Here is a 24,842-nt window from a genome sequence, read left to right as displayed (position 1 = left end):
CGAGAGGAAGAATGCAGATAAGGCGCGTGCGCAAACTTACAATTCGAAGATTCACCTGAGTTATTTGGTATACAAATCATTAAGTTCAATATGATTAAGGTAAAGTTAATTTAAAATGTGCATAATCATTGATTTTTAAAATTCGTTAGATATCATTGATATCTACTTTAGAGTTGGACTCTAAAATATGCCCAAATTGACAATCATTGTTGTTTGTCCAAAAAGGGGGTGTGTCTGACAAATAGAACTTCCGGAAGACCAGACGATTTTTTTCTTAGCAGGTGCCCGTGGTGCTTGATTGGTTAAGTGGATGCAACTTTGAAAAGACGATGTTATTTAACTGAGGCCTGGATGTTGTGCATACTATTGTAAATGAAAGCTATGACAAAATTCGAACTAATTCACTATCTGTTGTCAATCCTAATATGGTTAATTCATTTTGATTATCATTTTGTAAATGCATCGTCTGCATTTGAGCAGAATGTGGATACCAAAAAAACTTTCATATATGGACCAGGGCTTGATAAAAAAATAACATTACCTGTTAGATATTTTTATATACAACCAGTGGACATCAATAATCTTAAGTGAGTAATTTGTTCATTTCTAGTACAAATGTAGTATGATCATTATTTTCTTCAATTAATATATACTGTGAACATTTTTTATTTATATCCACCCATAATTTACAACTGCTGTCACATTACAAGAATCATCCCCAAAGTTACATTATTTGACATCAATTTGAATTTGGAATCTTGAAACAAACTCAACATGCTCAAAGGCACTTTGTGCATGGACCCCTCCCCCTTTAATTATTTTGGCAAACTTTTTAATGCAATGATTTCTGCATGTTTCATTCCTAGTTTTATCAAAGACATATTAATTTAGTTGAGAATTTAGTATACATGTCTCTGGTTTTATTCTTCTATTTAAGTTAACAAATCTTGCTTATACAAAAACACAAATACACTACTGTAAATTCAGAAATTATTGCGATATTTTTATTATTGCGAATAATGTGACAGGGTTGTAATTGCAAGAATTTAAACTCTCATTTTGAATTAAACAGGTCTAAAATGACAAAATAGCAATAATAAATGCACGCAATAATTTCTGAATTTACAGTATATTTTCAACTGTTTATATGTAGAGGATGGCAGATATACTACATGTACATGTATTAAACATGTACTTTACTATTACTTTCAGAAATTATGAGAAAAAGTTGCCATTTATAGTTTCCCAACATGTATAGCTTGACTCTGAAAAATTGCTTTGAAATAAAAACTTGTGCTATTTTCTATTTCCTTCCACTATCATTGACTACCTAGAAAGTGAAATTTAATTATACAGAAGAGACTGGACTAATCACTAACCAATGCATCCCCAAAATGTTAAATGCATACCATTTAAGAAACAATACTATACTAAAACCTGTAAAAGATGATGAAGTCAGCAAATGAAATTTGAGAAAAAAAAAAAAAAAATTTTAAACAAATTTGCCCACTGGGATGACTGAGGTAAAAATTTGTTGAAACAAGTTTGGACATAATTTAGTTTCAGTATGCTGTTGACAATAATCTAATTCAAATTCAAATTAAATATCTGCATTGGTTTGTTTTTATATTTGGTCCTTGTGTGAAGTAATCAAGCATTACATTTTGAACATGATGTGTTTCACTGCAAACATTTGTTTACATGTTGATCAGATTGATACTGCTCTTTGTCATCAATTTTTAATTTTTTAATGGCTTGACAAAACTTCCACAAAGAACTATTTTATCTGTTTCTTTGTATGTCAATGTATAATGATACTACTATTGACACATGCACACAATCTACATGCGTCTATAAATGTTTGTTAATTGAAGATATTAATTCATAAAATGATAAGAAAAGACAAGAAATAAAGCATGAGTGAGTTATATAGTCATGATAGTAGCTTTAAGCAATATTGGTCATAAAAACAAGTTATTTGATTTATAAATGACCATTAGATATTGATAATATCAAAGAGATTGACCTGTTAGGTGGCAAAAAATACTGTATTAAAAGTTTTATTTCTAGACTGTAAGAAAAATATTTTTAAATGACCATTCACTAAAATAAATGGTCTAAAATATTTGCACATGATAGCATTACAGAATGAATTAACTGTTTACAGAACAAATTACAAAAAATAATTAAGTAAAATTGATTTAAATGTTTGAATTTCGTTGATTCAAAAATTTCTATTACCCACCAATGTAATTGATTTAAACATGTTAAATGTTTTTAAGCATTGAAGTCATCTCCAAAATATTTTTGAAATATATTATGAAATAATTATTACAAAACTGTATTTGCAGTATGAATTGAAAATAGTATTATAGTTTATAAAAAAGACATGAGGAGCAACAAATGACTGAAATCATGACGATTCATTTTACAGTGAAGTACATTAGACATTAGACATTATTTTATTTTCCAATCATGGGCCCTTGTCAGGCAAGATACAAAAACATCATAATACAATGATTATATAAACATTAGTGAAATACACAATAAGTAATACACAAATAATAAATTGATAATATGAGTAATGTAGGATATAATTATAGTAAGAGACATTGAGTGCAATGAGGCCGATTTAATATTAAAAGGATATGATATTAAGTTTATTTTAAAATACGGAAACTAAAAAATAGCAAAAATAGAACCGGGAATATAGTATCTCAATCTGCAGTAGTTCTCCTCATGACCAGTGCACAGTAGTGAGGGACTTCATCACAACAATGCAAAGGTCATCAAGGGGGGATCCTTCAGAACTAGCTACAGATACATGAGATTACTCCAATAGTGATTCTCCTCATGACTAATGCACAATAGCAAGGGTTAACATTGCTACTGGACAATATTCATCAAGGGACGGTGCTCTAGAACTCACTATGGAGAAAATATAAAGTTCAAATTACAAGTAGTAGAGGGTAATAAATCCCATTAAAACTTTTCATATTTCTTAATGAACATGCATAATTCTGATAATAAATTCTCATCTTCATTATTCATTAACCATATCAGTTTTTGTTTAGGGTCAAGATATTGAAAATTCTTGCAGCAATTATTTATCATTGTTATCATGTCTTTCCTTTGATCTGATAAACTATCACAGTTAAAAAGAAAATGTGTTTCATCTTCGACCTCATTACTACAACATCTCTTACATACTCTATTGTGTCGGGGAGTATTACTATATCTACCTCTCTCTATAAGTAAATGGTGAGCAGATATGCGAAATCTTGTTAGACTCCGTCTATCTTCAAATTTTTTAACAATATCAAGATATTTTTCACAACCAAAATTTGCTTTAAACGTAACATATGTGCAAAGTTTTCCTTCTGAGTGAGTTTTGAGATTCTTTTCCCAATCTTTTAACATGGCAATTCTTAGTTTTCTGTTGTCAATTGGTTTAGCCATGTCTGAGGATATTTGATAATTATTAATCAGTGAAAGAAGTTTTTCAGATGACATATACCATGATGGTTTCTTTGACTCATACAATTTCTTTGATTCTATAAATGCATTATATAACAATGGAAAGTTAGTGTCTGACTTTTCTAATCTGTAATAGTATTTAGTCATTGCTTTAATCATGTTAAAATATATTGGTAGTCTTCCCAACTCAGTTAATACTGCAAAATTGGTGCTTTTTTTTGGAGCTCCAAGAATAAATTTACAGAATTTAGTATGAAGTTTTTCAGCAGGTAATTTAGAATAAATATGGTCAAATGAAAAAATTCCATTTCTATATTTAGACGACATAGGATTAAAGGCACCCCATATCTCACAGCTGTATAGCAAGATGGGTTTGATGGTATGATCAAAAACATGCATGCTTGTTTTGACTGAAGGATGCAAGGATAAAAAATCTTTAGATAACTTAAAATAGGCTTTTAGAGCCTTTTTATACAATTCATCCTGGGCTACTGTAAAGGAGCCAGATGCACAAAAATGTGTACCCAAATATTTATATGTTTTAACACACTCTAGTTTTACACCATTTAGCATAAAATCATATTTGTTAATCAATCTACCTGCCTTGTTGAATATAAGAACCTTTGTTTTGTTTGTATTCACACTTAAGCACCAATCATTGCAGTAATTTTGCAAAATGTCCAATTTTTTTTGCAAACCATTCGGAGATGTTGACAATAAAACAATATCGTCAGCATACATAAGGCAGTGTAAATCTTGATCATTTATTGAAACTGGGTCTTCAGAGTGTTTTAAATAGTTTGTCAAATTATTAATAAAGATCTTGAAGAGGTTTGGACTCAGATTGTCTCCTTGTTTCACCCCCAGGTGCGTTGAAAAGGAATTTGTTAAGTTTTCATTTACCTTTACACATGATTTACTTACTTCATACATGCTTTTGATGATGTTGTAAAAAGAAGATCCCACCCCAATATCTAGTAGTTTCAATTTGATTCCAGTGTGAATAACAGTATCAAAGGCCTTTTTGAAGTCAACAAAGCAGGCATATAGTCTACCACCAGGGTTATTACAATATTTATCAATAATTGTCTTGATTACAAACATGTGGTCAGAGGTCCTAGCTTTTTTTGTGAAGCCAATTTGGCAGCCATCAATTATTTTGTGTTCGACTAGAAATTTGTCTAGTCGGGAATTTAAAATAGAATTAAACAATTTTCCTATTGAACTAGTTATGGTCAAACCACGATAGTTATTAGGATCAAGAAAAAGTACATGTGTGATGAGAAAAAAGAAGTGTCCTTTTGGGATTCACGATATTTTTTTTATTTTCCATTGATTTAAAGCTGGACTTGTTACATTATTTATTGTCAATGGGTGTTCTTAAAGTTGAGATTCAGTTCCCAATATTTAAGCTAATTTTAATACCCCCCCCCCCCCAAAAAAAAATCAGAATTTCAAACAACTTGAAGTCCATAATGTCATTCCAATTATTAGTACAAGTTCAATTTAAAGTTCAGGAGTAGTAGTATTTAGCTGGCCATTTAAAAGGCAATAACACTTCCAATACTATCAATTTGCTAAGATACTTAAATCTTTCTATACCTAGCATGCCTAATATAAAATATATGCTTTAATATTAGCTAGATAAGCTGTACACGTATATAATGAGGCTTTATTCATGTTATTGAATCCTGATCATTTGTCATTAGTTACGGATGACGATTTCTAGACACACCCTTCATTCAATGGAACTTTAATAACCTTCACTCATCCCAAACATAAACCTAAAATAATTCAGACACATCCTATCAACTTTGGATAAATATTTTGTAAAAAACGTGATGCATCATTCCTCTTATTGTATATTTATATATAATAGGTTTTCAGAAACACCCTGCATTATTGAGGATTGATATAATAGTTCTGATCCTGTTCATTTGAATAATAACGGATGTCATCCCAAATATCATCTATACTTGCTTTCTTCTTGGTGAAAGATCATATGATATTTAACAAATTGTTTTCTTTATATGAATGATCAGATTGTTATATTTTCATCTTTTATTTTGGAGTGTCATGATATGGAATTCCCTTTACAAGTCAAAACATAAAATTTAAATTGTTAAATGTTGCCTGCCTATCTGCCTAAAAATATAAAAAAAAACAGCCTATCCATTAAATTTAATTTCAAAGATTTTACCCTTCTCTTTAATACATGTATGTTGTTATCTTGTCTTAAACATGTAACTAATATTGTTTGCAAAAAATCAATTAAAAAAAATCCCCACCTACCCAACCCTACAAGGCATAGTTCGGCAACATCAAACAAGGAATACATGTATGTAAAGGGTGGCTGGCCTAGTATTAGTTTACCACTAGAACGATTATTACAAAATTTGTTCCTCTCTGAATAAAGGATATAGAATGTTCAGTCTGCGACGTTAAGCGGTAGCCCAAAGCCCGTGTCTAGTTTAAATAAACTCGGACTAGTTAACGTACGCTGCAGATAGTCCGACCGGTCTAGTGCATATCTGTGTGCACTTTTTTAATCGTTACCGTAAGTTAACGCACAGTGTCACTCAACGCCATCGATATTAATAAACTGATACTCTCTTCCTTGCAAAAATTCCGTAAACCAGTTTTGACGGTCTTCCTAATAACCGATTGTTCAAAATAAAAAAAAGCACGAAAACGGTCAGTACCACGTGTTTTGAAAATGTCAAATTTTGGTAATTATTGATTGATTTATGTTGCATAGACTGAATAAAATATAATCATAACAGTAAATTAAAAAAACATTGAACATTTTTGCGTCGGAAGATATTATTTCGTAAATGCCCGCTTGTGTATTTTAGACGATTAGTTATTAGTACGACTTTAGTGACTGGTTACTGTTAATTTTATGAAAAAGTGGAACCAGTTTTGTTTTCATTTCGAAATAGTACACTAAATTTTGGTCACAAACATCGTTTAATATACATGGCTTCACTATCGGAAATTGCGAGACCATGAAAGGCACCAAAAAGGCCGTCTCGCAAGTCGACCAAGTTACGGAGGCTAAAAAAAAAATACGAGGATAAACGGGTCTGAGAATTTAAAACTCATTGGACGGACGGTCGTCCCTGACCCTGGCTCCAGTACGAGAATCTAGGATCATCTAGTTATGTTTTGTATCTACTGTAAGGAGCAGGGAAAAGGAGGCAAATTTGTATCTGTATTTGTATTTGAACAGGAATTGTTCAGCAAATTGAAAAATAATATGAAAAATTATGAAGAATAAAATTTTAACTGATTGATTTTCTTCTTTTCTTGGACTGCATCAGAAAGGATGATCTCTTTAACTTCAAAAGTCAAATTTGAACGAGAAATTAATTTAAATAAAATGTGATGGCAAGGGGTTTATATCTACATGTATACATTTATTTTACATGTATGTCTTAAATTCAAAGAAAAGAGTCTTAAACAGTCTTGTCAACAGTTTTGAGAAGGTTTTTTTTAAGGAAAGTAGAATTTTTTATATTACATGGAGAAAAAACTCTATATTTTTGAAAAGTTATATACACTTCCAGATACAAAATTGTAACCTCAGAATGCAGGATTTTACATCTAATATTCCAAAATTTTCTTGGTGGGGCAGGCCCCCAAACCCCCCTAACTGGTTCAGATCACTTCGTGATCCTCACCGGTGACACAGATTTTATTCAGTCCAGTACATATAAATTCGGGCTAGTAATTTTTTTTTTACTAGCCCATAGGGCTAGTACTTCAAATAGTTTTTGGCACAGACTGAATGTTTTGTTTCAACAGGAACTAATATTATGTCATTGTTTATAACAAAAAATTCCGGGGATTAATTTTTGATACTAAGGTGGAACAAATATTTGTTGACAGAAGACGTCTTAAGTATGTTTTACTTGTGAATCATCTATTGAGTAAATAAAGTATATTTAAACTAATGTTCAGTATTATACAAGATATAGTTAGCCATTTAAGTACTACATGTAGTTATATTTAACAAACTTGCAGTAGTGGCAATTGGATGGCGAAAGTATAATCAATGTCTATTTACTGTCATTTCAAATTGATGTGACTTTTACATAGAAAGGTTGTATACATCATTGTTCATGAACCTATTAGGCCTATGATTATTTATAATCATTGTTTATAACCATACCAAAACTAATATTGGATTTAAGAGAGGATATTGTCCATGATTTAGCAATTCATTTCAAGACAGCCTTTTCAATAACAGAGATTTACTATCTTGAGTATATTTTTTCTCAAATAATTTTTTTTTTTTTCATAATAAAGTCTTACAATTAAGACATAACTCTTTTGGTAAGAAAGAAAATAACCTGAACTCACTGTTGTTTTTAGACTAAAAAGTTTTGAGGTTATGTCCTGATTTAGTTCTCATTTATATGTTACAACTATAAAACTAGATATACATTTACGTATAATTATACAATTTCAATTTTCAATTGAATTAGATCTGGTGAAAATTGTCTAATTATAATAGGATGTTTTTTTTGGTGACAGTTAAACTGAGTGAGTTAAATTTGATTTGCAAGGTATAATTATCCAACTGAGGATTATATTCAAATTTTGCTTTAATGATTTTTTTTCTGCTACAGTATTACAAGGTCCCTTGGAGATAAAGCATTTGATGTGACAGTAACTCAAGCCAATGGAAACCGTGCTCGTGTGTGGGTACAGTTACTGGATCCCCAGGATGGCAGCTACATTGTACGTTACAGGATGTACGAGTCTTACTCCGATATCATCATTAATGTCAAGTACAAGGAACAAAATGTGGCCAAATCACCTTATAAACTCTCAGGTTTGTTATAACGTAGTCATATAGATATTACCAAAGACAGAACACAGTATAACAGTTTTGTGTAAAAGACCAACAAATTCTTAGTTTGGCTCAATTTATTTTTTAAATTTGAAGAAAAGTTCCATCTTTCACACTTGTCAAACACTCATATAAGTTTGATAATCATTAAAATCTGGAATGAGGGACCATTTTTTTATAGAGAGACTTGTACAGTGTATATTGATATATGGAGGGTGGGATATGTGAGCCTGTTCATTCACTGTGTTTCATTAGCTCTTGAGATGCGCTTGTTTGTGAACTATTTAATGTGTTTTTTGGTCACGATTAAAGATCAGAATCTCTATTTGATTCTTTGATTAGATATTATATTGATATTTAAAAGAACAACCATGTACAATTACATGTACTATTTTTTTTTTCGACTGAAGCATTGTTTTAAAATCAATATTGGAGCTTGTGTGGCTAAGTGGTCTAAGAAGTTCATTTTCAGCCTGAGAACACTGAGGTTGTGCATTCAACTTCGATCTTAATTGACTATGGTTACTATTTTTTTTCTGCTGAAGGTTGGTGGTTCACTTCAGGTAATTTTGGTTCCTCCTTAAATGATAAGTAGGTGAAATCATAGAGTCGTGTTCAATATTGATAATTGGTAAAAGTTTTGTCAAGGGAATGTACCATAAGCTTTGTCACGGGAATGTACCTAAAGCTTGGTCCAGGGAATGTACCATAAGTTTTGTCCAGGGAATATAACAAAAGAGTTGTTCAGGGAATGTACCAAAAGCTTTGTCCAGGGAATGTACCATAAGCTTTGTCCAGGGAATGTACCATAAGCTTTGTCCAGGGAATGTACCATAAACTTTGTCCAGGGAATGTACCATAAACTTTGTCCAGGGAATGTACCATAAGCTTTGTCCAGGGAATGTACCATAAACTTTGTCCAGGGAATGTACCATAAGCTTTGTCCAGGGAATGTACCATAAACTTTGTCCAGGGAATGTACCATAAACTTTGTCCAGGGAATGTACCATAAGCTTTGTCCAGGGAATGTACCATAAACTTTGTCCAGGGAATGTACCATAAACTTTGTCCAGGGAATGTACCATAGATGACGTGTAAACATATAAGTTCCTCCTGAGCAAATTTTAATTCTTTTAATCTCTGAATTTTTATGCAGGACTGTTGATAAGATCAAAAGAAGATTGACCTCTGGCAAGAATGTTTATAAACATATAAAATGTTTTATAATGTGATATGAATATTGCATACAAAGATCAACTGCAGGACTTTTAATGTTTGTTAATGAATATTATAAGCAACCCCAATCTTTTTTTTTTCACTATTTATTTATATATCAATTTTATGTTAAAAATCTTTATAGTTTATAGCTGGCCTTCTTTGATAAATTTTTCAAATCATGATCACAGTACATTTTGCATGCTACATTAAACTTGTCACTGATCATCAAACATGTATTATAACAGTGACCTGTTTCCATAACATATTTTAATTTCCGTTTTAAAAAAAGTATTAAAATCAAGAAATAGAAATTTATTTAAATTTTGAATCTTTTTTGTTGATATTTGATAGTCATAGAAACAAATTTGTATTTTTTTATGAATAAAGTAACACCAATTATGTTAATTTTTAATTCAAAGGATAGCCATAAAAACATAAAGCAATACACTTGAAATAATTTATTATTACTTTTCATTTTCATTAACAAATTTAGTTGTTTATTTTATTCTTTGCAAGATTGAAAATAGTTATCTGATAGGCAACTGTTTTTTTTTATTCAAAATACATATATTAAAGAAAGAAGTGCATATGTTTCCAAGTAAATCATGAATACAGCTAAAATATGCAATTTTTTTCAGGCAATAATTACTGGAGCAAAAATTAAGTTACTTGAATTGCTTTTTATGTATAAAACAAATGTGTTATGCAACTATTTTAATATTTGTTTACATGCAATTTAACTTTAGGCAATTGCAGTATATCATTTCTGTTTTTCAATGAAAAAACAAATGAGTGACGAATATAAACAGATGGCCTTGTACCTGCAGGGCATGACACCAAGATGAAAGTCTCTCCTTCTTTGACCTATATCCATAAAACATATAAAACAAATACTGCTTTATTTTTATTCAAAATTGTTTTTTTTTATTGATCATGTTGAATGCAAGTTAATGTTGATCTTTTACTCACAATGGAAAGCTTGATTGGATTAGTAGAGTATTTCACCAATGTCAAAAAATAACAATTGATCCGTCTCTCAACCAACACAAATGAAAACTTAAAAATTATACTGATTATTTTTAAAATACCAATTTGTTTTCTATTTTATTTTAACAGATTAAACTAAATACCAAATTAAATTAAAAAAAAAAATGACTTTTCATTTCTAGGTATGGTATATCATGAGAAATGTAACTGTCCAGTCAATAGAATTGATAAGTGGTTTGAAGTGATGGGTTGTCCAGAAACCTACCATCAGATAGACGAGGACCTGTCCATATTTGACAATGTTGATTTAGAAAAGGTTGCAGCCGAAGCTGTATCTAGGTTCAGTAACAGGGGAATGCACAGTCTTAGTCACTACAGAATCATTAATAATAAGGTTTGTACAAAAATAACATGATGTGTATCATTCCCCTCCCCTTCCCCAGGGGGATGTGCACTCATAGTCACTTCAAAACAGTTAGTAATAAATTGGTCGGTGTCTCATATTTTCTACTCCCCTTTCATTAGACAATATAATTCATAGATATTTACACTTTTAGTCACTATATGACAGTACAGAATGCAGTGGTACATCTCATCTTGCCCTTCCCTTCCACCTGGAAACTGTATTCAGGGAGATGCACTCTCTAAGTCATTACAGAATAATTAATAAAGTAATACCTTTCAGTTTCATCTCTCTTCATTATAACAGTGTTCAGGAGAATTTATAGTCTGAAACAATACAGAATAATGGATAAAAGTAAGAATACAAGGTTTCTTGTCTAATGTATCCTTTCCTCCAACTTATCATAAATACATGGAAAATTATTAAAATCTTCAAATTTAAGAAAAACATTGATTTATTGATTTTTGGTGTTTTAATGCCACTTTTAAGCACTGCATTTAGGCTATTTCGTGGCAGCCAGTTTTTATTGGTGGAGGAAGCCGGAGTGGCCTGAGAAAACCACTGACCTTCGCTAGGAAAACTGACAATCCTAGTCAATGAGGATTAAAGTTGAGTGCACCCGCACGAGCGGGGTTTAAACTCACAACCTCAGTGTTGACTGGCTAGTGTTAACAGTAGTAACTTCTTAGACAAATTTAGCATGATTTTCAGATGGAAAAATCCATCTTCATTAAGAAAATTATATGCTATCTCAAAAGATTTTAATATTGAAAATAATTCCTTGAACAAACAAACAAAAAAACATTTTTTAGTGGTATTCTACAAGTTTAGTCCTATAGCTCTAACATGTTAGAACAATGTTCATATATTATCAATGAGGTGATTTCATTCCAACTATGTAGGATAGTCATACAATCTTAGAAACACATGCTGATACAGAAAGCCTAAAAGCAAACAAATTTTTCACTTTTCCTGTTTACTTACAAATGGTTTATCAGCCCATACATCATACACATCATTTTGTATATCTAGGCCCTGTAGATATGTTGTTTTCAGACCTTTTAATTGAGATACAGCATATGTGATTAAAAATGAAATTATTGTTTATATTATCTTTATTACCTTTGAAGTACATGTTTACTTAAATCCAGGTGAAATGTTTATCATGTTTTGATAAACAATTCATGTGTATTTGGTATTAATTGACATGATATATACTCATTCATATGCATGCTTGACAAATTTCTTCAATATTTCACTTATAAATAGAAATCATGTGCATATGAAAGAGGATATTTAGAAATAAAACTAATGTTTTTCTTCTCTTTTTAGCTCACCTGGCCCGAAGGGCCAAGTGAGCTTTTCCCATCACTTTGCGTCCGTCGTCGTTAACTTTTACAAAAATCTTCTCCTCTGAAACTACTGGGCCAAATTAAACCAAACTTGGCCACAATCATCATTGGGGTATCTAGTTTTAACTAGAGACTCTTAAGAGCCTGTGTAGCTCACCTTGAACTTGGTCTATGTGCATATTAAACAAAGACACAGATGGATTCATAACAAATTTGTGTTTTGGTGATGGTGATGTGTTTGTACATCCTACTTAACTGAACATTCTTGCTTCTTACAATTAGCTCAATTTATAATGAACTTGGCCCATTAGTAAAAGAGGAAAATATTTTGTTAAAATTTACATAAATTTACAAAATTTACAAAATTATTAAAAATTGACTATAAAGGGCATTAACTCCTTAAGGGAATTTTTAGAATATATTTTCCACTGTAATTACTGGGCCAAGTTCATTATAGATAGAGATAATTGTAGCAAGAAGAATGTCCAGTAAAGTAAGATCTTCAAACACATCATGATCACCAAAACACAATTTTGTCATGAATTTATGTGTCCATTGTTTAATATGCACATAGACCAAGGTGAGCGACACAGGCTCTTGAGAGCCTTTAGTTTAATTATTACTGATATTAGATATGAGTTTTAATACGTCATATTTTGTCATATTGAGATTTCATCATATACAATGAAAGTGAATTTTCTTAGGCTATGCATTAAAATAAGTCTCGTCAATCCTTCTATTTCTCAATTTCTTTAAATAACATCTTAATAACTGTATTTCTTGACTGCCTTCAATACCGAATTGACCTATCTACTTTAACTCATCGTTATCATTTTGCATCTCCCATTCCTATAAAAAAAAAATATTTTGATTTGTTTGTGTAAAATATTGTTAGCTTTGATATTTTAACGTTTAAAGTCTTCTTTTGAACAGATTTACAGGAAGACATATGGAGAACATGTTGGATTCAAGATGTTTAGTGATTCTGTTTTATTATCCTTGACTCGTAAGGTAAGTTAATTTATGGTTGCCTTTGATTATAACCTAAGATTTTATACCCTTTCTACAATGGTAGGCGGCAGTATGATTTCCAGTTTGTGCTTCTGTCCACTTGTTGATTGGTCTATTCTTCTGTTCCACCAAAAATGTAAAGTTGGGGTTTAGGTGTTTATATAAAATGTAAAAACTTCTATTTTAGTCAATAAAAGTGCAGGAACTATTTTATTTTATTTATATGTTTTGAGGTATTAATTTATCTCTGACACTTGTTTTTTAATGTAAATGGAAAGACAAGATATGTTGTATTATTTCGTGACATGCAAGAATGATCAAAATAAAATAAATTAGGCTGCTGTTGCTGAAACGGAAACTCTTTCCTAACTGTGAGTTCTAACTAGTCCCTCATCACCAATTCCATGAAAAGTCATTGCTAGATGTCAACCAAGCTGTGCCTAAAAAACTAACATAAGTGTGATGCCTCAACATACAAGAAATTCAAACAAATCAATTTATGTTTCAGGTTATGTTACCAGATGTTGAATTCTTTGTGAACCTAGGAGATTGGCCGTTAGAGAAGAAAGACAAGAAAGATAACCCACTGCCAATATTCTCATGGTGTGGGTCAGATCTCACCAGAGATATTGTTATGCCCACTTACGACATCACAGAGGCCACTATTGAAATGATGTCAAGGTAGGTTTAAATATAAAAAAGAAGATGTGTATGATTACAATGAGACAACTCTACACAAGAGACCAAATGCAAAGAAATTAACAACTATAGGTCACTGTACAGCCTTCAACAATGAGAAAAGCCCATACCGCACAGTCAGCTATAAAAGGCCTTGAAATGACAAATGTAAAACAATTCACATGAGGAAACTAACAGTCTAATATATGTACAGAAAATTAAAGAAAAACAAATATGTAACACATCAACAAGTCAAAAGTTTAACAACTATCCTCATTTATTGGGGAATATCCCCAATGAGATGTGTTGACTTGAATTTTGAAATTCTTTATCTTTTAAACTGCACACCTCAAAACTGGCATTCAAGTGGGTTAAAATTGTATTAAGGCACATATATACTCATTTGACTTCCAAAAAATACTGTTATAAATATTAATTCAAAATGTCTTAAATTTTGAAAAGGAAAATTGATATTTAGATGACAAGGAGTATTAAAGAACTTGTTTGCCTTTGAAGTGTATGCAGTCAAGGCCAGGTGTTCTAGGTGGGAAAAATACAATTTAATACCATTAAATAAGCATAACTTTATTGCAATTTATGTACCCTATAACTATTTTATATTTATACATACCGGTAAGTTAAAAAAAACTTATGTATCATTCAATTACATATCAATATATATGGAATCTCTGCATTGGTATTGGCCTTTTAACAACATGATTTTACCATTTTTCTATTCTAAGGTACTATCTATTTTTTAAAGAATTTATTCAATACTTTTTCAGAAAATATATTAATTTGATAAATGCATATTTTTTCAATTTTCAGTTCAAGTTTAACATACAACAGCTGTGTAGAAAATCTTATAAAAATATGTGACATGTACATAGATTTTAATGATTTAAATGAGCAAACAATTTCTTGAATATCTTCAGATTTATTTCCTATTAAATGTTAAAATGGATATCATATATTTCATGTCTCATTCAAATATTAATCAATAAGTACATTATATAATTTTTCAGTGTAATTTGAAATTGTAGAACTTTTTAAAAACTTATAAATTTGATAATTTGAAAAAAAAAAAATTAAATTTAAATTGATTGCACATTATTATGCTAATGTTAAAAGGTATAGATTTCATGTTTCATTCAAATTGTAATCAATAAGTACCTTATAAGTATTTAAATGTAATTGGTCTTGGTAGAACTTTATAAAAACTTATATATGGGGAAAAAGAAAAACAATTAAATTAAATTGATTGCACAGTAATTATATGCTACTGTTTAAGGGATATGATAAATTTCATGTTTTATTCAAAAAGTAATCAATGAGAACATAATATAATTTGTCATGTTAGAACTTCATGAAAACTTATATATGCCTGATGTTTGGCTATGCAACTGGCTGCAGCAAATTCTGACCAAGTTTAAGAGAATTTCATATCACTTTGATTTTCTTTTATATAAAAGGATGCAATATGTTAGAAACATTGACTTGGCATGTATTCATAAAACTTGTTAAGTCATATGGATGTTAAATACTTTAGTAGTTAAATCATTAAAGCTCAGGGGCGGATTTACAGGGTTTTTCAAGGGGCCCAGACCCCTTTTTGAGAAAAAAAATTTGGTTGATTATATAGGGAATCACTGAAGCATGACTGGAGCGGGCTCCCTCTTATGAAAATTTCTGGATCCGCCACTGATGCTACTTTTTATTCTAGTTGTTTTTGGTTTTTTTAAAGTGAAGTAAACCTAAAATTAGCATTTGATTAAAAAAACTACTTTTATAACTTATTCTAATAAAGGGAGACTATCCAATTCAAAACCATAACACAAATTTTCAGGAAACCAAATATATATCCAAAAAGATCTGAGATTAATTGTAAATATCAGAAAAATAGGAAAGAATAATAAGAAAAGATTTATATATTCAAAAATTAAATCATTGACATTGTTCAGTGTTATCTTTTTTGGCAGATTTGCTGTTTGTATGTAATTTTGTTTTTCTTATTTGTATTGGACAGTCCTTTGTATACTGATCTTTCTTACTGAATTGATATCTTCTCTTTATTTACAATGACTAAAACTTATGGTAAATGTGTCTGATATGTAACATCCTAGCTTATACATTGTTTTAACTTGTAACTAAAGTTATTCATTTCACTATTCCAGAGTTTCTCTAGATGTTTTCTCGGTTCAAGGTAATACAGGACCACAGTGGGAGAACAAGACATCTAAGGCATTCTGGAGAGGAAGAGACAGTCGTCAAGAAAGACTTGACCTAGTTGAGTTGTCAAGGGAACGACCTGAACTCATTGATGCAGCATTAACACACATGTTTTTCTTCCCTAAAGATCCTGAAAAATATGGGGAACTTGTCAAAACTATTTCTTTCTTTGAATTTTTTAAGGTATGAGGTACCGGTACTTAATGTTTATGGTAATAGTTTTTAATGAAAAAGTAAGGTACATGTTAATAAGTCAGCAACCTAAGGACACAACAAATCTACATGGAAAACAGTCTTCTATAGTCTAGAATATTTGCAATTACATTTAACTTTGCCCTGTCAAGTTTACTACTTGAAATTTCTATAAAAGTTTTTATTTTTTAAGGTAGGAACTTTGAAATTTGTCTTATTCCTTGATAAATTTGTTTGGGTGCATCAAAAATTAAGAAAATAATTTTAAACTCATTTCTGTTGACACTGAAGAATTTTCATTGAATTAATTATTTAAGCTAATAGGTAAAAAATACTAAATTCTCATTACTTACTATAAATTTTAGTTTTAAATGATTCTAATATCAAAGTTCTTTTTTTCAGTATAAATATCAAATTAATATGGATGGTACAGTGGCAGCTTACAGATTCCCGTATCTACTGGCTGGAGATGCTGTCGTCTTTAAACATGAATCAGAATACTACGAACATTTTTATCATGATCTTCAACCATATGTCCATTATATTCCATATAAAAAAGATCTAAGTGACTTAGTCAAACAGATAGAGTGGGCAAAGAGTCATGAAAGTGAGGTAAGATAATGAAATAAATTTTTGTGTATAATGATAATTTAGCTTACATTTGGGGTCTCGAAGAAAAAATTGCACTTCTTTAATTGTTCCTGTATGTCTGGCAGATAACCCCTTTGCTTCAATACTGCAATAATTTGAGAAACTTAAAAAAGTATACATGTATATGACAAAGAGATTCAGGTTGAAACAGCTTTAGTAATCTTAGAGTACTACTTAATTATATGAATAATATTAATTATTTGCCTACCCTGTAATAATTGAAGAACAGATTAAGTAGAAACTTTAAATTAACTTTATAATTTTATAGGTTTTAAAGATTGTCAGCAATGCAAGATCATTTGTGAGAGAAAACTTGTTACCAAAAGATATATATTGCTACCATGCAAAAGTTTTCAATGTAAGTTTACTATTGTCTATTAAGATAAAACCATGAAGATAGATGTAAATTTGCCTCCTTATCATCAGAAGATATAAATTATCAATTTATCTTATTGAAAAATTTGTAGTCTAAGTGGAGACAACTCTTTTTTTTAAACTACAGATTTAAACTTTATTTTCAGAAAGTAGGATGTACTTTTTCTTTGTACAAAACTTTGAAAAAAATCTGCAGTGTTTCCATTTAACCCTTTGACTCAAACTTTTACTGGTGAATTTAAAGAAAAAACTGATTTGTGGCTTTCTTTCTTACATATTTTTTGTTCTGGAATAACAAAATTATATCTATACATAAACTTGAGCTTAATGATATTTTGAGTTAATTCTATGTTAAATTTGACATTTTTGTAGAAGTTTTGCCTCTAAAATAGTTTAAAAAGGGGTCAATTACGTTAACATTGGACACACTATATTTATCTATATAAGAAGTAACGAACCTTAGTAATAGTTTTCTATTCTCATTGAGCCTAAAGTGCATTGACAAGATGATCCTAAATCATTATTAACTGGATTTTTGTCACAAAAATGTTGGTTATTGATTTGGGGATGTACGGCTATTGTGCAACCAAATGTTGTCCCTGCATATACTCATAAACCGTTCTACCAAAGCTTTAAATTTTTTAATCTGTTGTTACTGACAACAAAACGGAGGTCAAGTTCAATAATGATGATTTTGAATTATACCGTTCAGGAGTTATGGTTCTTTAAAGATTATATAATTGTGTTTCCAGTCGTGTCCGTGCATTTAAACTGTTCAACCAAAGCTTTTCAAATTTAAATTTGTTGTTATTGATGTCAAAATTGAGGCCTGGTTCAATAATGGTGATTTTCACTTTTTCTGTTCAGGAGTTATGGTTCTTGATAGATTGAAAAACAGTGTTTCCAGTCATGGTGTTGCATTTACTCATGAACCATTCAACCAAAGCTTTTCAAATTTTAATATGTTGTTACTGATGACAAAATGGAGGTCAAATTTGATATTGACTGTTTTCACTTTCACTGTTCAGCAGTTATGGTTCTTGTGATATTGAAAAATGTAAATAGGGTTTGCTGTCACTCTGAAAGCCTCTTGTATAATGGTATAAACTGAGAGTGATTTTTGTTTGTAAAATGAAGAAGCTAAATGTACATTTATGTTAAGCAAAAAATAACATGACGAAAGAAATGTAAACTGTAAATATAGTTCTATGACAAAAACAAATCCCACCTCAAATGAAGAATAATTAGTGAGATTAATTAACACTGCAATGAAAATCAAGTGGCTAGCTAATACACTTTTCAGAAAGCTATGCTAAAGGTTCATCTGGTTAAAGCCTATAAATTTTCTGATATTTATTTCCTTATTACCGATATGTGTTTCTCATTGTCTTGGGAAAGTTAAAAGTTAAGTATATATATGAATAATTTTATGAAATAAAACTTGTTGATTTTGGAATAGGATATCCATTTGTATGTTTCATTGTTAGGCCAGACTTTTTTTATTATCTGTTTAACGAGATCCGCCGACTCCACCTTTCCTGATTTTAGAATAAAAATAAAAGTAGTGCTTCTTACTTTTATTATTATTTTTCCCGCCGACTGTTACAAAATCCTTAGAAAAAAATAAAATGTGTTGTTCACGATACTCGTTTTCAGTCAATTTCGTTATCGGTAATATTTAATTTTTACCAAGTCAATGCAGCAGCAATTTTCATTTAAAAGTAAAGAAATTCAAGGCATAAACGATATATTTTCTTCTAAAAGATTTTTAAGCTGGTGGCATGCTTTTCATACTTGTCAAGTTACACGAGAGCGTACATCAAATCATTCTAACTTTCGGCAAAATCAGTTATTACTTCATCAGAACTTGATGAAATTAGCCTCAAGTAAACTTGTCATCCATGTATTGCATTAGAAACGTCATATTCCTTTCCAAATAGCGTATCAAACATCGTTTATTTTTGTTAATTTTTCTTCGTTCGAACTACCGATCGGAATCGGGATTTCATCGGAAACGAACCCGCTATGATCGAAATCCTGATTCTTGCGATAATGACTATAGACGCATGAATGGCACTGCTGACAGACAAAAATTGATCCCAAAAGGGAAAATTACGCATTCCACACACATTAACATACTTTTGGTTAGATCTTCTTGATTAATGTATATATTTCCATGTATAAGCATTGTTTCAATTTATAGGTTAAAGTTGCTTAATTCTAGGACTATTTATAATACACCATAGACATATATACACATATGTCTGACTCTCTGCATACACTAAGAGGTTCCTGACTGGGTGACTGGTATATACATATATAGTGTATATGCAGCGTGGTTGATATATTAGAGTGGTGCCATGGATCTATATTAGTGGAAATACAGAATCAAAACATAGTTTTTAAGTTTATATTAATAGAAGGGTTAACCAGAGACATATATATAAACTATATGTATTTATATTTCTCTGGGTTAATATGCAGGTCTGTTCTCATTTCACTGTTCTTGTATTTTGATAAATTAAAAAAAAAAAAAAAAAAAAAGTCACTTATAATGGTTTTATTTTTATTTTTAGTGTCGACTGGACCAATTTTGCACTTTTATTATTTTTTTTATTTCGTCCCCTCGACCCTAATTTTTTACAAATTTTCTTGTTAAACAGATAAAATAAAAAGTCTGGCCTAAATAGTTTTACTAAGATAGATAGAATTATATATTTTTTGTTCATATTAATACCTGATATTTTTTTTTACAGAAATTTTCAAAATTATTAAAATACAAACCCAAATTACCCAATTCTAGCTGGGAGTTAGTGGAACAGCCTACAGACAATGATGCAAAATGTGACTGTAAAAGGTCAACAAAGTCAAAGGTAACAAGTTAGGGTTAATATTGTCTGATCAAATAATGCTGATATTGTAAAGTTCTAATAAGATGTTTATAAATGGAGTTTAAATAAGAAGATAGGGTATGAGTGCAAATCTTACAACTCTCCATCCAAGTCAAAATGATAAAAAGTTAACAATTGTAGGTTAAATGGATTTCAACACTGTGCCTCTGCTCACACTAAACAGCAAGCTATTTAGGGTACCAAAATGACTAGTGTCAAACTGTTAAAAACAGGAAAACTTATGTTCTAATCTATATTAAAGACCAGAAAGAACACCATTGTACCACACCAACACATGACAACTCTTTTACAATACCAAGACAACTATTTTAGTTGACAGTTTTATTTTGTTATTGTCCTCATTGCATGTATACATTAAAACCAACTAAATGGCTTATTTGAATTCTGTTTTTTTTAATTTTAGACAAAGGAGAAAAAAGATGAATTGTGACACCATTGTCAGTTTCCATGACCACATAATATTCATCTGATGAGGGACCAATCATGATGAGAAGGTGACTAATTGGCATGTTAGACAGATTCATTTATATGTGCTGATGTTAGGAACGATTTAAAATGATGTGCAATATTGAAATATTCAGGAGATATCTTATTGACTATACTATAGATTCATGACTGTATATTCATGACTGTCATTATTCATAAGAGAATGATATTTAATTTTGATTTTGGCCCATCTCTCCATGACTTCATTAGGTCCGAGACCACAATTGTCGTCCCTTGATTTTCGTTGTTCACGAATATAGTCCCTAGCATTGACAGTGGGTTACTTGCCATTAATTTTTATACCCCTTCCAAATTTATTTCTCCATGTTTAATGCCTCAAATTGCAAGTAGGGGGGTGAAATTACACTGTAAAAAAATTTGGGTCCAGAATTTAAAAGGAAAGTAGTGATTTGGTCCAGCTGAAAAAGGTTAAAAATTAGCACTTCGGAAGCTGTCAAAAGATTTCAAGACGCCCTAAACATAGAATTGTCCATATTTTGAGTTTGAGCCTATGAAGTTTTCTATAATTTTGATATAATTTGTCCCAAAAGTAGTACAACACACTATAAAAGTTTCTTTGAGAAAGCGCAGGTGGGATTTTTTTTATTTTCATTTATGTTCTAAAAGAAATGCACTACGAAATAATTGTGTTCTCGGACCATTATTGACCATTACTTTCATAATGTACATTTGAAAAGGTTTTTTTTGTTACATTAACTTCATATTATGCTAATATAATTTTGTTGCAATACCGAACCATATTTAGTTGGGGTTTTTTTTCATAATTTTTTTTCTACTGAAATCTTTCCATTTGTTGTTTGAAAAACATCAATAATCATAACAAACCACATTTTTAAAAGTTCAGTGCTTGGTGCTTTTATTGTGGTGGCATTAGTATAACTAGTGACCTTTATCAAGGGTGTAGTCTTGATTTAGAAAAATTATATAAATTATATATTGTTATATGATTCTCTTTTTATCTAGTCACATCTTTTTAGTGTAGTTTACCATAGACATATATATTATATATAACTCAATGTAGTGGTTTAAATAAGTGTGGTTTTGAAGTCCATGACCTATCTATTCTGGGAGAGGACTTTTATTTTTGAATTAATACAAATTTTTAAGGACTGGTCATTCTTTACACTGATGATTTATTCTGGTCTTTTTCTTTTAAATTCAAATGGTCCCGGACCTTTTCACTACTGCAAATTTGAATGCCTGCTGTTGCACTGCAATATATTTTAATTTATATTGGTAATACTCAGCTCCAGTTTTTGTTGGGCACCTCATTTAGTTGTCTACAAAGTTCAATATTAGTGATATTATATGTACATGTATTGGAAGATAGCTTTTATATGCTTCATTATACACATCTTATTTATAGCTTTTCTGTTCTTATTCACAGAGAAAATTTTTAAAAGGTGAAGAAGTTCAATCAAATCAACTTCTACTCTTCACATGGGACCAAAATTGTTACCTAGGGATCCATTTGTTTAGAATGGAGTTTATATTTTCCCCTGCTTATACTGTACTCGTTACATATAATTAGTAAAAAAAAAACTTTCATTAAAAAGTTCCATCATAAAATCTTCTCATAAAGAACTTGCTAAAATTATAATGTTAACATTAATTTTCATAGGTGCTAGTTACATATGTATATAATCTAGTCAGTACATGAATAAATAGTCATATTATTTAAATAGTTTAGAAAATGTTATAGTGTTAATGTTGAGAAAAGAAAGGAAAACAGTTAGTAAGGAGATGCACTGTATTGGTAATGCTTTTTACCCAGGCCATAAAAAAGAATAGGTTTGTTTGCACAAACCCTACCTACCCAGGAAAAAGCTGCCTACTCAAATTCTTTTATTGTCCTGATTTGAAGAAGTTTTTTTTTTAATCAGATAGGCATGAAGACTAATAAACGCCTGATGCTTCAATTTCTTTTTTTGAAAAAAAAAGAAAACGCCTACCTACCTACCCACTGTCTCAACCTTGGGTAGGGTTTGGGCAAACCAAAATATTTTTAATTGTGGCCCCAATTTAAATTACTTTAAATCAACCATTATAAGATTATCATAAATTTCATCTCCTCTCATTTGACATTCATTCATATTATATTCTTACTGTAAATTCAGAAATGGTTGCAATGTTTTAATTCTTGCGAAAAATGTGACAGGGTTATCATCTCAATAATTTAAACTTTTTTGATTTTTTTTTTATGAATTAAACAGGATTTTTCTCAATAGCGCCAAAAAAAATGAATTTTATTCTAAAATGACAAAATCGCAATAATAAAGGCACACAATTATTTCTGAATTTACAGTACTTTATATGCTCTGTCAAAATGTAAACCTTCAATGTTTAAGCCTTACACTGGTATGTAACACATAGAGTCTGAAGATCAGACTTTTAAAAAAACTGACCGTACAGTCATAGCCTTTGCTAATGTTTATAAACAAAATAAGAATTGATCCATAATTGGAACAAAACAAAAACCTTGTCAATGATGATAGACCATAATTTTTTTTGTATGATAGGCTTGTATAAGCTGGAAATTTATTATTTTTATTGTACATGTATATGTACTCTACATGTTCAACAGTCTTGAACTATTTTAATATTACCAATGTATTATGATGTTGAGTCCAAAAAGGCAATACTTATCCTCTATGATTTTAGATGACTTGTTATTTAGTTTAAATTTATCAATTTAAGTCATTATAAACTTATTTAAAACGCTTTAATTTGATTTAATTTTGTCAATTTCAGTCATTATAAATTGTCGAAAAATATGTTGTTTGTCAGAAAAGTATATTATTTATAGGATGTCTTCCATTATCTGCTACCGTTTTATTTTGATGTGTTTGCTTCCATATAAAATATCCGTCCTTTACTTATAATTATAGTCAGAAATCCATTCAGAGTAATGAGTTTCTGTCATTGTTTTTTTTTTCGTCTTCCAAAATATTTGTATATGAAATTCAGCACAGATGAGTATGTTTCAATTCTTTACTAGTCTTTTCGTTCTTACTTATTGCCATGGTATACCATGATAATAGACAATTCAATTTATTGTTTTATTTTCCAAGATAATATATGTACTGTATTTTGAATATAAAAAATAAAAACCTTACATTGTGTTTCTATGTTATCACTTGACAGCATTATAATTTTTGCCCCACTGACCATAGTTAGGATTACCCTAAAGAAATCATGTGTCTTTCTATCATATTGGGTAAAAAACATGGCACTTGCTTTGTATTATACAGGTTCCACATATACATATTTACTAAAAATGTCAATGTTATTTTATAAAATTGAGAATGGAAACTGGGAATGTGTCAAAGAGACACAAAACTGACTGATGAGCAGAAAACTGCCAATGGCCACAAATGGATATTCAACACAGCAAGAAAATCCCACACCAGAAGGCAGGCTTCAAATGGCCTCTTAACAAAAATGTGTACTAGTACAGTAAAAAATGAAGGTCATAAAACAAAAACTACAAATTAACCAAAATTAAACAATTATTCTGACAGTATAGACCACTTTCAAGTTCATCCGTCACTGGAAAAAACTTGTCAATTATGCACTGCTTTATGACATCATTTACCAGATAGAGGAGATCGCCTGTATCCTTGCACTATTAAGGCTCATGAAGCATCTGAGTGATCATCATTTTGCAGGATAAACTAGAATTAAAGTTTGCTTTTGTAAGTACTTAATCACAGTTCCCTTATCACAGTAGTGTTGATTGTCAATTATGAGAATTTAATTTGCCAGATAATTTGTGTAATATAGCATATTATAGTTTTCAAACCACAAGCTCAACATTGGAACGGAAGTGAGAATGCCCCTAAACGCACAAATGATGTTCACTAAAACCAGAGTTTTTGACCGAAATCTATCGAACTGGAAAGTTGTCTATGCATGGTTATACATAGTCCCCTACTGATTAAAATGCTTACTTGATCTGTAACTGCCATGGTGTAAACAATATATAACAAATA

At 30.4% G+C, this 24,842-nt stretch overlaps 1 protein-coding gene across 2 annotated transcripts; it reads left to right on the top strand.

The window, feature by feature from the left end:
- The first annotated feature begins 33 nt into the window (after positions 1–33).
- LOC143080219 (protein O-glucosyltransferase 2-like) lies at positions 34–21,057 on the top strand. 2 transcript variants are annotated; one of them, XM_076255948.1, is made up of 10 exons: positions 34–99; positions 8,112–8,317; positions 10,723–10,934; positions 13,229–13,306; positions 13,815–13,987; positions 16,159–16,396; positions 16,808–17,017; positions 17,325–17,414; positions 20,188–20,304; positions 20,747–21,057. In XM_076255948.1, exons 2-10 carry the CDS (start codon positions 8,236–8,238, stop codon positions 20,771–20,773), a joined length of 1,227 nt encoding a protein of 408 aa, XP_076112063.1. In that variant the 5' UTR covers positions 34–99; positions 8,112–8,235; the 3' UTR covers positions 20,774–21,057. The 2 variants fall into 2 exon arrangements, with proteins under 2 accessions (XP_076112063.1, XP_076112062.1); XM_076255947.1 differs by lacking the exon at positions 34–99 and adding an exon at positions 190–587.
- The last annotated feature ends 3,785 nt before the right edge of the window (positions 21,058–24,842 follow it).

This window comes from Mytilus galloprovincialis, chromosome 6 (genome assembly GCF_965363235.1).
Source record: "Mytilus galloprovincialis chromosome 6, xbMytGall1.hap1.1, whole genome shotgun sequence".
In the NCBI taxonomy this organism is placed as follows: Eukaryota; Metazoa; Mollusca; class Bivalvia; order Mytilida; family Mytilidae; genus Mytilus; species Mytilus galloprovincialis.
Note: the sequence above shows the minus strand (reverse complement) of the source record. Positions and strands in the feature narration are given on the sequence as shown.